Source organism: Bos mutus, chromosome 5 (assembly GCF_027580195.1).
Source record: "Bos mutus isolate GX-2022 chromosome 5, NWIPB_WYAK_1.1, whole genome shotgun sequence".
NCBI classification, from domain to species: domain Eukaryota; kingdom Metazoa; phylum Chordata; class Mammalia; order Artiodactyla; family Bovidae; genus Bos; species Bos mutus.
The window spans coordinates 61,175,461-61,192,607 of record NC_091621.1 but is presented as its reverse complement, the minus strand read 5'-3'; the positions used below and the strand labels follow the sequence as shown (position 1 = coordinate 61,192,607).

Below are 17,147 nucleotides of genomic sequence, written 5' to 3'. Positions count from 1 at the left end.
GTAGTAGAAAACACAGACACATGTTCACTTCACTTTAGCACTTAGAAATGAAGTTGGTTAAGTTTGCCTTCAGGTCATCAACTTTCCTTTCTGTGACCTTTTGGCTACAGTGGCTTCTTTTAATAACGAGGCTTTAATGCTGGCTCAATCTTCCATGTTTTGAAATTTGCCTTCTTGAAAGGATGTGATTAACTTATTTTAACATGAAAATAGCAAGTAAGAGTTTTATGGCCACATGTAGAAGAGAGGTCTTTTGTTTATTTTTGAACAGGAGACAAATCCTCTTAAAACCAACTTATCTCTAATTGCAGAATTCTTTCAGGAATCAGTGAACAGTGAGGGGAGGTATTTTAAAGGGAATGGACTTATTCTTCTAATAAAAGGGGAATGCTATACACAAACATAATGCAAAGCAGCAGGGTGGAATTGCTTCACAGAAGCAGGGACCTCCACTACTTGCTATGCTGCTGCTGCTGCTGCTGCTAAGTCGCTTCAGTCGTGTCCAGACTCTGTGCGACCCCATAGCCAGCAGCCCACCAGGCTCCCCTGTCCCTGGGATTCTCCAGGCAAGAACACTGGAGTGGGTTGCCATTTCCTTCTCCAATGCATGAAAGTGAAAAGTGAAAGTGAAGTCGCTCAGTCGTGTCCGACTCTTTGAGACCCCATGGACTGCAGCCCACCAGGCTCCTCCGTCCATGGGATTTTCCAGGCAAGAGTACTGGAGTGGGATGCCATTGCCTTCTCCAGAAAATGAGCAGCGAAGTAAACAATCAAATTGGAGGTGGATAGGACTGGCCAAAAATCCTGTCATAATATACTTGCTGGGCTGACTTACATTTCATCTTTTCTTATGCTTCAGTATAATAGGTTCAGGGACTAAATTTAAGCAGCTATCTGAAGAAAATACATTTTTCTTTCTGCATAAATTTAGACAATGAAACTAAAAGGACAGGAATGGACTAAAATACGTTGTGTAGCCTACTTTAGGAGGAATCTGATAAAGATTAGACAGCATCAGGAGATACATGAGAGTAAGACAGGAGAGAAAAAGCTACAATTAGCTTTCTTTAACACTTCAGTCATGTCTTAATTTAATTATGGACTTCAGGTAGATGCCTAGATGAAGTATAGCTGAAAATTGATAACACAGGATTGTGTTTCACATTAAACCTCACAGAGCTAAGAGAAAAGGAAGCAGTGATAAGAAAAAAAAAAATTATACATTGGCTATCTGTTGAAATACACTGAATTTTATCACTTGAGATAGTGCCATGAACTTGTTTGTGCCTGAAGCGTGAAATCACAGGAATGTTACTTTACTGAATGTTTTCTGAGATCAGACATCACAGAAAAGACTACAGTGTTCCAATACCAGACTATTAATCTCTTGTTATTGTCTAAAAATAATACTCTTCTAAAATTTTCATGCATTTCCTGGGTAAAGTAGGAAAGAAATGATATCAAGAATCAACACTGTGAAAAAAATGGCCTGAAAAAAATTGTGTTTTTTTCCATCAGTAACAAGAAAGTATATTGCAACCAAAATCATACACTTATTTGAAACAATAAACTCTCAAGTTCCAAAATGTTGTAACTGATGTTGTAGCGCATTAGTAGGATGCAAAGTGTTTATACGTTCTGATGAAGCTTTCATTCTTATTTTTAGAGTCAATATAGGGATGAATTTTATGAATTATTAAAACTTTTTAAAAGACCATATGATACCTCGAAGCAAGTTCACATTTTTATATTAGTTATTGCAATAGCTATAAAGTTTGTAAAGAACCTATTCGAAAAAGTTACCTGTACAACCACTTGTATACAAGTAATCCTGATGATCTGGTATGTACATAATTCAATTTGTCAATAGTTAAATTTAATGAAGAATCTAACTTACCGGTGGATCAGCCCCCTTAGAACCAGTCAGCCCTCCTGTTAGGGATTCGATATCCTGAAAAGGGGAGAGGTGTTGATTGTAAAATGCTACTGAACAGCAAGGAGAATTTCCCAGTCCCACAGTGCACTATATTTTTTAGCTACAAAATGAGGGCACTCAACTACATTTTTGTTTTGTCTTGAGATAATTTTGCTTATGGTAAAGCTATGCCAATTGTTGTTATCTAAAGATCTAGATATTTTCTGTACAATCTGTAAATAGAAAAAAAAATACAAACATTAATTATTCTTTAAATATGCAAAGAAAATGGCCCTAGGTTAGAAAGCAGATGTTTCGTCCTCTAAGAAGCTGAAGTGAGGGTGGAACTGAATAAAGAAAATTGAATGAAATTGCAATTTATCACATTATTTGCAAGAATATTGAACCTATGGAAAAATGCTCAAACTACAAAAAAATCGAATTATCTACAGTTCACTCAATTACTATACATGTTCAGTCACTAAGTCGTGCCTGACTCTTTGTGACCCCAAGGACTACAGCTCACCAGGCTCCTCTGTCCATGTGATTTTTCCAGGCAAGAATACTGGAGTGGGTGGCCATTTCCTTCTCCAATTACTACATATAGAAGATGAAAATTTAAACAGATCTGGACAGATTAGCTATTCTTTCACAAGGACTGATTTCGAATCTTAAATTGGTAGACACAGTAGATCATGCCTAAGTAAAATTTACAATTGACAAAGATACCACAAATGAAGAAATGGGTGATGCTGTGACGGACTAGAAAGCAAGTGCCCTGTTTTAGGGACAACTGCAGCTCTTTCTTATCAGTTGTATGGCTTTGGTTCCAGGGTTACTAATCATGATCTTTTCAAAAGAAGCTAGAATTGTAGATTTTTAAGTAAAATCTCTCGGGATGTTAACGTTTGCAGCTTTTAATTTTTAAACCAGCCCCCTCTCCTCCCAAATAAAAAAAGAAAAAAGAAAACAAACAGTCTGCTCAGAGGTAGCAGAAAGAAGTTTAGGGTTACATAAGCAAATCGCACTTTTTGCTAAAATGTTTCTTTCTTGAGACTCTGGTCACTTCTTATCTGTTTGCCTCTAGTTGAATGCATAGGTTTGAGGAATCTGGGGAAGTAGTTGCAGCCAGAAATCGGAGATGAAAGAAAGGCAACTGAGTAAAGACAGAAGGCAAAGAAATTTAAATATCTATGATCAGAGAATCAGCCAAACACCTGGATGTCATTAAGAATGCTTCTAATTCTCACTGTCTTGAGAAAAATTAATCAACAAGAGAATTCTGAAGATGCATGGAAAAGGCATTGTTATTCAAGATTTTTAACATGCTGAATGAAAGCAAATTATGAATTCATGGCTTTAAAGAGAATACAGATGTATTCTTTTACTCTTCTAATTAAAAAACAATTTTTGAGCTTATATTCTACTTTGAGTGAAGTTGAGACAGTTTCCTACTTGCACAGAAACCCAAGTTAAACACAGCTTACCCATCACTTGATGCCAAGAAAATTTTCAGTTGTGAACAAGAGAAGCATGTGTAAATGCATTTATCTTGTAAAATTAATAGATGAAATAAGCAAATCCCTTGAGAAACTCTGAAAATAGTTGAAAGGGAGTCAGTCTTTTAGATGGTTGTTGAATATTTCATCTGCCAAATATAACTTAAATCTTTTATAAATGTGTCTATTTTGTTTTTACATGTCTTCATAAACACATAACAAAAAGGGAGACACTAGAAAGTAAAAACATTAATTTTATAGATAATTTTAAAATTTGCTATTGCAATAATGCTATTTGATTAAAACATTCAAATCAAACTTTGATTTTTTTTTAGGTTATGGAATTTAGATTTAATAGCTAATAAAATAATTACTACTTACTGAACATTTACTACATGCAGATACTCTTTAAATGCTTTGTATACATTATAAACAGTCTTATAAAATATCTCTCACCCTACTCTTGGCCTTTCTAGGGGTGTGGAAAGCTGACACAATGGTGACTGTTCATGCTGTATATGTAATGTACTCTTTCAGTCCCTTTGGACTCATTGTCTCCTCAGTCAAATCTACAGAAATGTGGAAAGCTAACCTGGCACCTGCCATGTGCTGCTCAGGGATGGCTTGCTGCTTAACATCAGCATGACATAGCCTCTTTTATATGGATTGTTATCTGCTATTGCTGCTGCTGCTAAGTCACTTCAGTCATATCTGATTCTGTGCAACCCCATAGACAGCAGCCCACCAGGCTCCCCTGTCCCTGGGATTCTCCAGGCAAGAACACTGGAGTGGGTTGCCATTTCCTTCTCCAATGCATGAAAGTGAAAAGTGAAAGTGAAGTCGCTCAGTCGTGTCCAACCCTTAGAGACCCCATGGACTGCAGCCCACCAGGCTCCTCTGTCCATGGGATTTTCCAGGCAAGAGTACTGGAGTGCGGTGCCATCACCTTCTCTGGTTATCATCTACACAGAACCAAATAAACTAGGATTAATGAACTGCATGAATTATGTAATCAACTTTCTTAAAAGAAAATCCAGGTGATGAAAGTTTCACTTCCTTCTCCAAGGTGTCAAACACCTGAGTGAGGTTATTAGCCAGTATTTGACGCAAGCTATGTAGAGTCAGTCTCTTTTATATGGGAAAACCCTGCTCCTGAGATGGAAGGTTAGTAATTCAAGGCTGATCCATGAATCAGAAATCTTGGGAAGGCTGAACTGCAAGTGGGATGGAGCAATCAGTGTCAGAGCTCTGAACACAGTGAGACTTGAGGGCAGCCCTTTGAGGGCAGGTTTAAAATAAATTCCACTTTGTGCTACACTGATGCTCTTGGGTGCCTATCTGCACCCCCTTCCCATGATCAAAAAATTGATATATTTTTTTCCCTTTGACACATAATTTGGTTTTTCATGCAAATCATTAAGATCAGATGTTGAAAATACTGCTTCTTCTGTGTGGAGATGGGAAAAAGGAATACTTTAGGACTAGAGATTTTCCTCAGGGCAATTGATGGATCCTTATTTTTATCCCTGAAGAGTAAAATCAGCCAATTACGTTTAAGGAGAAGATGATAAGGTAATCTGGGTATTAAATATGCTAAAATGAAGAAAATAAAGTTTTAAACAGTCAACTGAATCTAACATTGCACATATCATCAGATTCAGAACATCTTAGAACCTAATAGCTACATTTAAAGTTAATATCAAGTATTCAAGTATTATTCTTCTAGTTACTTTATATAATATGAAAATACCTAAAGCAATACAGTATTGTTACCAGCTATGGGTATGTTAAAATTTGATGTATGCATATTTTTAACTTGTAATTATTTTAGAAATTCTTTAGAGGAAAGTGACCATATTTCAATATAAAGTACATTTTTATGCACAAAATAATCTATGAAAAATGTATTAGTACAGTGAAATAAATATAAAATAGTAAAACATTAACTTATTTATTGAATGATTACATATAAAATTTGTTTCAAGGTCTTCAAAAATATGATGAGGTATCTTATGTTTGTAGAGAAGTTTACATGATTCATATACTAAAAAATATCAAAGTTCAGCATTTCTCTCATCTCTTTTATGGAAAACCCCCCAAATGTCCCTCATGTTCCATTTCCTCTCAATGCAGGCTTCTGTCCCCACTACATCATTGCTACCCCTCTTATCAAGGTTACTGCTGCTGCTGCTAAGTCGATTCAGTCATGTCTGACTCTGTGTGACCCCATAGACGGCAGCCAACCAGGCTCCCCCGTCCCTGGGATTCTCCAGGCAAGAACACTGGAGTGGGTTGCCATTTCCTTCTCCAATGCATGAAAGTGAAAAGTCAAAGTAATGACATCTAATTGGGTGAATCAATGGTCAGTGTTCCATCATCATTTTTCTTGATCTGTAAGCCACATTTGACACAGCTAACCACTTTGAAATACTTTTTTTCCCCTTAGTTTATTCAGTACCATGGCTTTTATTCTCATAGATTTACATTACCTACTCCAATTTCTACTTGGGTATATTACAGTCATCTAACACTTAACACTGCAAAATCAAACTTGATTTTCACCTCAACGCCTCCCTCAAAGTAGGTTTCTGTTCCAGTACTGTCCATCTTGACATCACCATTTATCAAATTTGTCAGGTCCAAATCCATCAGCAAATCCTGCCAATTCTATGTTTAAAATATGGCTGCTGCTGCTACTACTGCTAAGTCACTTCAGTTGTGTCCAACTCTGTGTGACCCCATAGATGGTAGCCCCCCAGGCTCCCTGATCCCTGGGATTCTCCAGGCAAGAACACTGGAGTGGGTTGCCATTTCCTTCTCCAATGCATGAAAGTGAAATGTGAAAGGGAAGTCGCTCAGTCGTGTCCAACTCTTAGCAACACCGTGGACTGTAGCCCACCAGACTTCTCCATCCATGGTATTTTCCAGGCAAGAGTACTGGAGTGGGGTGCCATTGCCTTCTCCGAAAATATGGCTGCTGCTGCTGCTAAATGGCTTCAGTCGTATCCGACTCTGTGCGACCCCAGAGACAGCGCCCCACCAGGCTCCCCCGTCCCTGGGATTCTCCAGGCAAGAACACTGGAGTGGGTTGCCATTTCCTTCTCCAATGCATGAAAGTGAAAAGAGAAAGTGAAGTCGTTCAGTCGTGTCTGACTCTTCTCGACCCCATGGACTGCAGCCAACCAGGCTCCTCCGTCCATGGGATTTTCCAGGCAAGAGTACTGGAGTGGGGTGCCTAGGAGTAGACTATTTCTTATTACCTCCATTGCTGTTGTTGTTAAATCTCTAAGTCGTGTCTGACTCTTTGCAACCCCATGGACTGTAGCCTGCCAGGCTCCTCTCTCCATGGAATTCTCCAGGCAAGAATACTGGAGTGAGTTACTATTTCCTTCTCCGGGGGATCTCTCCGAACAAGGTATTGAGCCCACATCTTCTGCATTGCAGGCAGATTCTAAAGAATCACTGAGCCACCGAGGAAGCCCCGCCATCCATGTTGCTACCATCCTAACCCCTTGGACCGTATCAACAATATCCTCCCTTGGGCTAAAGAATTATTTTCCTAACTGTTGTCCATTCATGGGTCCTTCTTTCTGCATATATTCTCCACACACAGTCAGAACTATCCATTTAAAATGAAGGTTAGGTCAGATTACTCCCATGATCCAAACCCCTCCATGGTTTCCCATTAATCTTAGAATAAAATTCAAACTTAGTACTATGGCATGCAAGCCCCTGATGATCTGGTTTTGGCTGTCCCACTGATCTTGTCTTTTGCCATCATCCCTCTCTCTCATGCCACCCAGCCACACTGGCTTCACTGCTGCTTGAAAAACTACCCAAATACAATTGACTGTCTGAATCAGTGAAGGTGCCACCCAAAAGCAACAGGCAAACTCAAAAGCAAGATGCTTAATCCGAGGGTATTTTACAGAGATATGGATGGTTTAATGGATCCAGTGCGATGGTGAAGCATGGAGACTGGCAGGAAGCCGTAACCAGTCTAAGCCCAAAGGAGTTTGGTGACAGAACAGAGTTGTCTGGAGTTCAGCAAGGGAGGATCACCACTCACCAGCCTCTAGAGCAGTTTGCCATACAGTGGGATCTCAAGAAGTACTTTGTAGATGAATGACTGAACAGATAAATCAGGTAATACAATTTATACTTAAAAAAGGCAAGTCTCAGAGGATGTAATTGAAGTATTTCTCATTGTTGTATAAATGTATCATTTTGAAAGTATGGCTCAAGGCGATAGTGTCTGCATACCAAGTATTTTTAGTATGCCTGAATGAACAAATTAATGAATGACTTGTGCAAGAGCACACATCTGGTAAATGCTCCAAAGAACCTTTGAAATCCTGGGTGTTATAACTTCAAGCACAGTATACATTTTTTTTTCCATTATACATCACTAAAGAGATATCCTCCTTCAAAAAAGACACTCAACTCTATATTATCTTATCTTGAGGCAATACATTTCTCTATACCCATGGTTTCTAGTTCAAAGAAGGAAAATATACAAAATGATTTAATAGAAAATAAGAGTCGGACACACTAAGCAACTCAACTGAACTGAAACATTAAATTCATCTTCTGATGAAATACTGCCAATACTTCAAATTAAAGACCTGATACCCTAATTATTGTACAATAAATAAATCAATGGTTGAAAACTTTATATAACATATGCACTGAACATTAATAAACAGTTTGAATACATTAAAGTAAAAATCAAAAATGCTCATTTTTATGTAACATTTCAGAGTGTAGGTACATAGTACTGGATATGAGTAAAAGTCAGAAAACAAAATTTCCTTAAAAAAATCATTCATTTTTTTACATAAGACTTAATGGAAACAATCTTTCATCACAGAACACCAGCTCCTTGAGGCAAGCATCCAAATAATGAATCTGAGTTTATTAATGAGGCATCTTTCCTCTTTTACCAGACTTAAGCTGTTAGTCTTCCCTTGGCAACTTTACAGGGTAAATTTCCTGGGAGGCAGAGAAGCAACAAACACACAACCAATTTCATAAATCGTCTTCCTTAAGAAGGTCAGAGAGAGTTCTATTTAGTACTTCTTTAAAATTTTTAATAGAGGAAAATAGCTACAGTTTTACTTTGAACATAGTCTGGCCCAAATATGAATTTTCTCTGAGCCACAGAATTAATTCCTTAAAATGAGAATGACTGAACACCTGTTATGACTGAGGCACTGGGCTGGATACAGAGAGCATGATGTTGAATAAGTCAAAGTCACAGCTCTCAAAGCGTCCAGAGTCTAGCTGGCCATCAGAAGGACAATGACAACTTAGTCAAAAACATATCACACACAAAATAAGCATAAGGTACCACACTGAATCTGATGGATGGAATCCAGAGGCTATGGCATCCTCTCTGACTTCAAGGATCTTTCAGTATATCGATCTGAAGAACAACATGAGGAAGAATTCAGAGAAATCAGGTGCTAAACTCACAACACATCGGGGTTATGGGGTAAATTTCACAGAGAGACAGTAAGTCTGAGTATTTCATGTTGCTGGAATTGTATTTATTTTTGAATGCATACCAGGTAAGTCTGCCCTAAGATCTTGGTTGGGTGACACAATAATTAACATTTATTAAGCACCTATTGTACCAGATGCCATGCTGAGAGCTCTACTGTCTCATTTAACATCCCAGTTCATTTAGCTGTTAATATTTTCATCATTTTTCAGATGATGAAACAATCTTCAAGACTTTAAACGATTTGACAATGGTTACATAACTAATAAGTGTTCAAATCTAGACAGGCTAACTTCAGAGGCAATGATTTTTAACAACAAGGCTCTCTTGACTAACTGGAGGTATGGAAAAACTATGGAGGACATCTTGGCACACCACACAGAGACTTAGGATAAAACATATTTGTTTAATATTTGTATAAGGAATGAATAAAATTTCAAGCAGAATTCTGCTGAAGTGAGGTGGATATTTTCTGATGGGACAAAAAACACCCTTGTTTGATCTACAGATAGGAGCGTTGACACCACTGGATTTAGCAAAAAAGTAAAATTCCAAAGATTTTTGCTCTATATTTCTAAATTCAAAGTATCCTCCTCAAATAATTTAAACCAGGACAGGAACTCTACATAATTTAAAAACCTAATTGTGTCAGCGTTGCATGGAATAGGGTTTTCTGAAGAAAGCACTGAAGAGATTTAAGGTTCTGCCTTTTCTACGGAGGGCCCTCTTGGAAGCACTTTCCACTATCGTGTGTGTGTGTGTATGTGTGTGTGTGTGTGTGTGTTACTTTTTTCCCTGTCTGCTCCCTTGCATATGGCTGAGGTGATAAAGGGAAACTTGTGCTAAATCTTGACTCAGACTCAGCTCTGGTTTTGCCAACATTTGTTTACACACTGATGGGTCCTTGTTGTCTCACATTCAGTATAGCCAAATCAGACCTCCTCTCCTCTCCTCCTCTGTCATTACTCCGGCCAACTGCTTCCACCCAGTCTCTTCCCTCAGCATTTATCTCTGTTGGCATTTCCCAAAAAACAGTCTATCAAGATTTCTGGAGGTCAGTAGAGTATTCCCTCACTCTGGTATTCAAATAACAATGTCAGTCAATTTTTTCCTTCTGGGTTTCCGCTTAGTTCATTCTACTACCTCCTTTCATTATCCACTCCAGTCATTACCTTAGTTCAAAGCCTCAACTAATTTTCCCCATACTCCTAGCTTTCTCCAAAATAGTGTCTTTCTTGAGTTCTTTTTTATCTACTCTAATCCTTATATCAATATGGTCTTTTCTCCAGAGAAGTGCTTCTTGCAATGTGACCTGGAAACTAGGAGCATCAGTATCACCTGGAAACTTTAGAAATGCATTTTCTTGAGCTTTACTCTAGTCCGGCTGAATCAGAAACTCTGTGTTTAATGCTTGTTGAGCCCTCCGCTGAGTTTTGATGCAGGGTAAAGTTTAAGAATCTCTACTTCAGAATGATGTGTTTCAAATGCAAACATGTATATGTTAACTCCTATACTCTATCCTCGGAGCAGGCAATGGCAACTCACTCCAGTACGCTTGCCTGTTAAATCCCATGGATGGAGGAGCCTGGTAGGCTACAGTCCATGGGGTCACGAAGAGTTGGACACAACTGAATGACTTCACTTTCACTTTTCAATCTCAGGCATTGGAGAAGGAAATGGCAACCCACTCCAGTGTTCTTGCCTGGAGAATCCCAGGGATGGGGGAGCCTGGTGGGCTGCCGTCTATGGGGTCGCACAGAGTCAGACACGACTGAAGCGACTTAGCAGCAGCAGCAGCAGCAGCATGCTCTATCCTTAATAATAAGATCTTATTCTTCTTAGAAACATATCAAGTATCTTTATGCATGGTTTTTCATTATATGGTTCTAGACTTCTTTTCCTATTTCACTTTTTACCGCCTCCTCAAAAGAAACCATATACTCCCTTCATAATGAATCCTGTACTTCCTTTTGTGACAAGTGTTTCTTACTTCTGTGCTTCTGTACCACAGATCCTTCTGCCTAGAAAGCCATCCTTCCCTCCTCTGGATAAATCTTACCCTTTGAAACTCCACCCAGGCACAATCTTTTCTCAGGAGACTTTCCTGAGTCCCAAGAGCTGGGGTAATGGTTCTGCTGCTACTTCCACAGCATCTTCCACTTAACTCATTCACAACTCTACCAAATCATTTTATAATTGTCATTCTCCTCATCTGTCTTTGCCATTCGAGGGATAAATTAGCTCAGTGAGGGACTTGCCTTCTGTGTATCTTCAATAGTTATTATGAAGCATGACCAATAAATGTTAAAGGAATAAATCTATGTTGAATTTAGCCTCCCGTGAAGTCCTATAAGGAGAGGGAGAGCTAAATGGCTGACAGTAGTATTTGGGACCACTCTGAAATGTGCATTATCCTATATTAGAACGTTTTCATTATGGATATATATCTACCGGTTTCGTTAGTGTATACCAGCCATTGAGAAGCTGGTTATCTTTGAGTTTACTGCAAAATTTAAACTTCTAGATGACAAAACTGATGATTAGATATCTTTGTTAACACAACAGAGGACCATCCCAAGAGAATCTGGCTGAGTAGCCAGCAGCCCTTTATTTCTACCTCACGCCTACAAAATGCAATAGACATGCAAGTAGAAATATCTTAGTGATCAAGAGAACAGGTTCAAGCCTAGTTTTACTACTTACTAGCTATGTTACCGTGGCCAAATTGCTTTATATGTCTCATATAAGTCAACTTATGTCTTACTACTTTATCCTAGAAGGACCTTGGGTTATTAATTATAATAGTTCATAGAAAGTTATATTGATAAACTATATAGTAAATTATCAATTAAAAGTAGCTTTATTATGCATGCACAGGTATAGATTAGATTACACATGCATAAAATAAAGATGGGCTACGGGTACATTACATATTGATATACATTGAAACATAAGCATTAGCAGGCATGTAGATGAGATCCAGATCCAGATTAATTCTAGGTATGAATCCCCATTAAATTTATAGAATGTATTTTCCCTGAAAGGCAAGAGATGCTAAGTGTCATATTCTACCTCCTCACCTATCCCTATAATTTTACACATTTCTACGGCTTCAGTTCTTACACATTTTTCACCAGTATCTTTTTTTAAAGGCATATTTTTATTCTAAGTGAGCAATCTTTTTGCAGCAGAGTAACAATGATTTTTTTTTTTTAATTCATGAATGTATACACAATTTATTCCTCTTTCAGTGTTGAGTCATATGACATTATCACATATTTATATACCATAGTAAACAGCTTTAAGTCTGTTTGAAATGCACTATAGCAAGTGAGAGGAAGAATACAACATTAAAAAGAGGGCATCAATGTTATGATCCTAGGTACACAAAATTCATGAAAATGTATCTTATTATCCTTCATTGGTTGAGACTCAATTTCTATGATCTTAATTTACAATTAAACCTCCAATTATATGATGCATCAGCTTTTCCTATCTGATACAAACACAAGTAAATAACTAGAAAAAAATACAATACCCTACCTATCCTTTTTTAGATCAGGTTTTATTTTTAACTCAGTAAATAACTGCTTAAAACTTTTACTGGGTTAAAAAAAATCTGAATATTATCCTGAGGTGACTTTTTTAGAGAAAAGAGTAAAATATAACTCTTATCCAACTATTATCTGACTTAGTATCTCAAAGACATGTATCCTTTTGATTTACATCAGATATTTCTAACAAATATCTAACAATATCTCTCTGAATTTTATGTATTAGGCCAACTAACACATAGAATTTTTAAGCTAATCTTGAGAAACTGGTGAGAATGCAGATAAAACATTTTAAATTCATTAAGTTCATGCTTCCAGAAAAGTCTGACACAGGATTTTCAGCTAACTATTAAGTATGTATAGATAATACCTTAATTTTGGAAATAATAATCATGAAAGAATCAGAGAGATGAAAAATAGATAAAATAGTAATAAGTAGCATTCAGTCAGTTCAGTTACTCAGTCGTGTCTGACTCTTTGCGACCCCATGAATCGCAGCACACCAGGCCTCCCTGTCTATCACCAACTTCCGGAGTTCACTGAGACTCAGGTCCATCGAGTCAGTGATGCCATCCAGCCATCTCATCCTCTGTCGTCCCCTTCTCCTCTTGCCCCCAACCCCTCCCAGCATCAGAGTCTTTTCCAATGAGTCAACTCTTCGCATGAGGTGGCCAAAGTACTGGTGTTTCAGCTTTAGCATCATTCCTTCCAAAAAAATCCCAGGGCTGATCTCCTTCAGAATGGACTGGTTGGATCTCCTTGCAGTCCAAGGGACTGTCAAGAGTCTTCTCCAACACCACAGTTCAAAAGCATCAATTCTTCAGCGCTCAGCTTTCTTCACAGTCCAACTCTCACATCCATAGATGACCACTGGAAAAACCATAGCCTTGACTAGACAGACCTTTGTTGGCAAAGTAATGTCTCTGCTTTTTTTTTTTTAAACTTTACAATATTGTATTGGTTCTGCCATATATTGAAATGAATCCACCACAGGCATACATGTGTTTTTGAATATGCTATCTAGGTTGGTCATAACTTTCCTTCCAAGGAGTAAGCGTCTTTTAATTTCATGGCTGAAGTCACCATTTGCAGTGATTTTGGAGCCCAAAAAAGTAAAGTCTGACACTGTTTCCACTGTTTCCCCATCTATTTCCCATGAAGTGATGGGACCAGATGCCATGATCTTCGTTTTCTGAATGTTGAGCTTTAAGCCAACTTTTTCACTCTCCTCTTTCACCTTCATCAAGAGGCTTTTCAGTTCCTCTTCACTTTGTGCCATAAGGGTGGTGTCATCTGCATATCTGAGGTTATTGATATTTCTCCCGGCAATCTTGATTCCAGCTGGTGCTTCTTCCAGTCCAGCATTTCTCATGATGTACTCTGCATATAAGTTAAATAAGCAGGGTGACAATGTACATCCTTGACGTACTCCTTTTCCTATTTGGAACCAGTCTGTTGTTCCATGTCCAGTTCTAACTGTTGCTTCCTGATCTGTATATAGGTTTCTCAAGAGGCAGGTCAGGTGGTAAGTAGCATTACGGAAAATAATACATGCAAAATTTTCAGAAAGAAGTCTAATTTGAATCTAATGGGTATGCAGACGAGTTCTCTTCATAATGCTATTTTTAAGAGAAAAACTTAAGTTCTAGATCACAAGAGGTAAATTTTACATTCATTTCCTGTTTCTTCTCCTTTTGAAATAAAGAATGATGACTATAATGGTAATCAGAAATAGCAAGAGGATATATCATTTTTCTACTTTTCTTATGGGCAGCTATATTTCAATTGATGCTAACAAGATTCTGATACTAATCCATGTTCACAAGATCAATATCACATTTAAAAAATACAATTAAATAAAAGGGAATAAAGGAATAAAACTGACTGAAATCAGATCATGATTGCACTGATATTATGCTACTAAATGAATTGACATTATAGCATAGTATAAGAGTCTTCCAACCTGGAGATTCAGAGGCAATTACAAAATGTTCTATAGTCAGTATATGTTCTATAGATAGTCTTCTTTTATTCTATTCAACCGAACAAGTTGCAAAAAAAAAAAATCAAAACCAAGTTTCAAAGTTTATAATAAATATGCTTTGATTTGTAAGACATGATAAATCACATAAAACTGGAATCTTTATCTCCCCTTTCTGTAATATTTCTGGAACTTACTTTTCCTTATTTATCATTCCTTCTAGATGTAAATGAGAGCAATTCAACTGAGCTATACAGCCAGAAACTCCAAAGTGAAAGTCTCTTTAGGTTAGCTCAGTGGCAAAGAAATTTGACTATTTCTGTTAAATAAAGCCACCCAGGCAGAAAATGCAGACAGCCAACACTTTGCTTGATACAGTGTTAATCAAACCTGGTGAATATAAGAACCACATCCTGTTTTCAATGGCTTGGTCTGTGGCAATTCAGCTGCTGTGTAAAGCAGGAGTACAGCTCTTGAGTTTTCAACATGGACTGGTTTCAGTTAACGTGGCGGCATGCAACGTAAGAACTGCCTGCAGTTACTTTTAAAAGGTAGATTAGTCTTTATTCCTTTGCCTCCAGCATCCCCAAAACTGGAATGTGAATCCTGAACACATAGTGCAATAGCTATATATAACCAATAGTAGAACTGGAATTGTTCTCAATTTTCAGATCAGTTCAGTTCAGTTGCTCAGTCGTGTCCGACTCTTTGCGACCCCATGAATCACAGCACGCCAGGCCTCCCTGTCCATCACCAACTCCTGGAGTTCACCCAACTCATGTCCATCGAGTCAGTGATGCCATCCAGCCATCTCATCCTCTGTTGTCCCTTTCTCCTCCTGCCCCCAATCCCTCCCAGCATCAGGGTCATTTCCAATGAGTCAACTCTTCGCATGAGGTGGACCAAGTATTGGAGTTTCAGCCTCAGCATTAGTCCTTCCAATGAACACCCAAGACTGGTCTCCTTTAGGATGGACTGGTTGGACCTCCTTGTAGTCGAAGGGACTCACAAGAGTCTTCTCCAGCAGCACAGTTCAAAAGCATCAATTCTTTGGCACTCAGCTTTCTTTGCAGTCCAACTCTCACATCCATACATGACCACAGGAAAAACCATAGACTTGACTAGATGGACCTTTGTTGGCAAAATAATATCTCTGCTTTTTAATATGTTATCTAGGTTGGTCATAACTACCTTCCAAGGAGTAAGCGTCTTCTAATTTCATGGCTGCAATCACCATCTGCAGTGATTTTGGAGCCTCCAAAAATAAAGTCTGACACTGTTTCCACTGTTTCCCCATCTATTTTCCATGAAGTGATGGGACCAGATGCCATGATCTTCGTTTTCTGAATGTTGAGCTTTAAGCCAACTTTTTCACTCTCCTCTTTCACTTTCATCAAGAGGCTTTTTAGTTCCTCTTCACTTTCTGCCATAAGGGTGGTGTCATCTGCATATCTGAGGTTATTGATATTTCTCCCAGCAATCTTGATTCCAGCTTGTGCTTCTTCCAGCCCAATGTTTCTCATGATGTACTCTGCATATAAGTTAAATAAGCAAGGTGACAATATACAGCCTTGACATACTCCTTTTCCTATTTGGAACCACTGTTGTTCCATGTCCAGTTCTAACTGTTGCTTCCTGATCTGCATATAGGTTTCTCAAGAGGCAGGTCAGGTGGTCTGGTATTCCATCTCTTTCAGAATTTTCCACAGTTTATTGTGATCCACACAGTTAAAGACTTTGGCATAGTCAATAAAGCAGAAACAGATGTTTTTCTGGAACTCTCTTGCTTTTTTAATGATCCAACAGATGTTGCAATTTGATCTCGGGTTCCTCTGCCTTTTCTAAAACCAGCTTTAACATCTGGAGGTTCACAGTTCACATATTACTGAAGCCTGGCTTGGAGAATTTTGAGCATTACTTTACTAGTGTGTGAGATGAGTGCAATTGTGCCGTAGTTTGAGCATTCTTTGGCATTGCCTTTCCTTGGGATTGGAATGAAAACTGACCTTTTCCAGTCCTGTGGCCACTGCTGAGTTTTCCAAATTTGCTGGCATATTGAGTGCAGCACTTTCACAGCATCATCTTTCAGGATTTGAAAGAGCTCAACTGGAATTCCATCACCTCCACTAGCTTTGTTTGTAGGGATACTTCCTAAGGCCCACTTGACTTCACATTCCAGGATGTCTGGCTCTAGGTTAGTGATCACACCATCGTGATTATCTGCTTTGTGAAGATCTTTTTTGTACAGTTCTTCTGAGTATTCTTGCTACCTCTTCTTAATACCTTCTGCTTCTGTTAGGTCCATACCATTTCTGTCCTTTATTGAGCCCATCTTTGCATGAAATGTTCCCTTGGTATCTCTAATTTCCTTGAAGAGATCTCTAATCATTGCCATTCTGTTGTTTTCCTCTATTTCTTTTCATTAATCACTGAGGAAGGCTTTCTTATCTCTCCTTGCTATTCTTTGGAATTCTGCATTCAAATGGGAATATCTTTCCTTTTCTCCTTTGCTTTTCGCTTCTCTTCTTTTCACAGCTATTTTTAAGGCCTCCTCAGACAGCCATTTTGCTTTTTTGCATTTCTTTTCCATGGGGATGGTCTTGATCCCTGTCTCCTGTACAATGTCACGAACCTCCATCCATTTTAGGTTGGCCCACAGGCCAAGAACAGTGCTAAGGTAACAGGCATCCCCACA

General features: G+C 38.3%; 1 protein-coding gene across 5 annotated transcripts in view; it reads right to left on the bottom strand.

Moving 5' to 3' along the window:
* The window catches only part of PPFIA2 (PTPRF interacting protein alpha 2), a 503,973-nt gene that overhangs the window by 401,383 nt on the left and 85,443 nt on the right, over nucleotides 1-17,147 (bottom strand). For 4 of the 5 annotated variants that reach the window (XM_070370959.1, XM_070370958.1, XM_070370960.1 and 1 more), the window contains exon 2: nucleotides 1,898-1,951. The exons of the other annotated variant lie outside the window; for it this stretch is intronic. In XM_070370959.1, coding sequence (XP_070227060.1) covers nucleotides 1,898-1,951 — 54 coding nt within the window. The remainder of the gene's footprint in view (nucleotides 1-1,897; nucleotides 1,952-17,147) is intronic. 5 annotated transcript variants of the gene reach the window in all.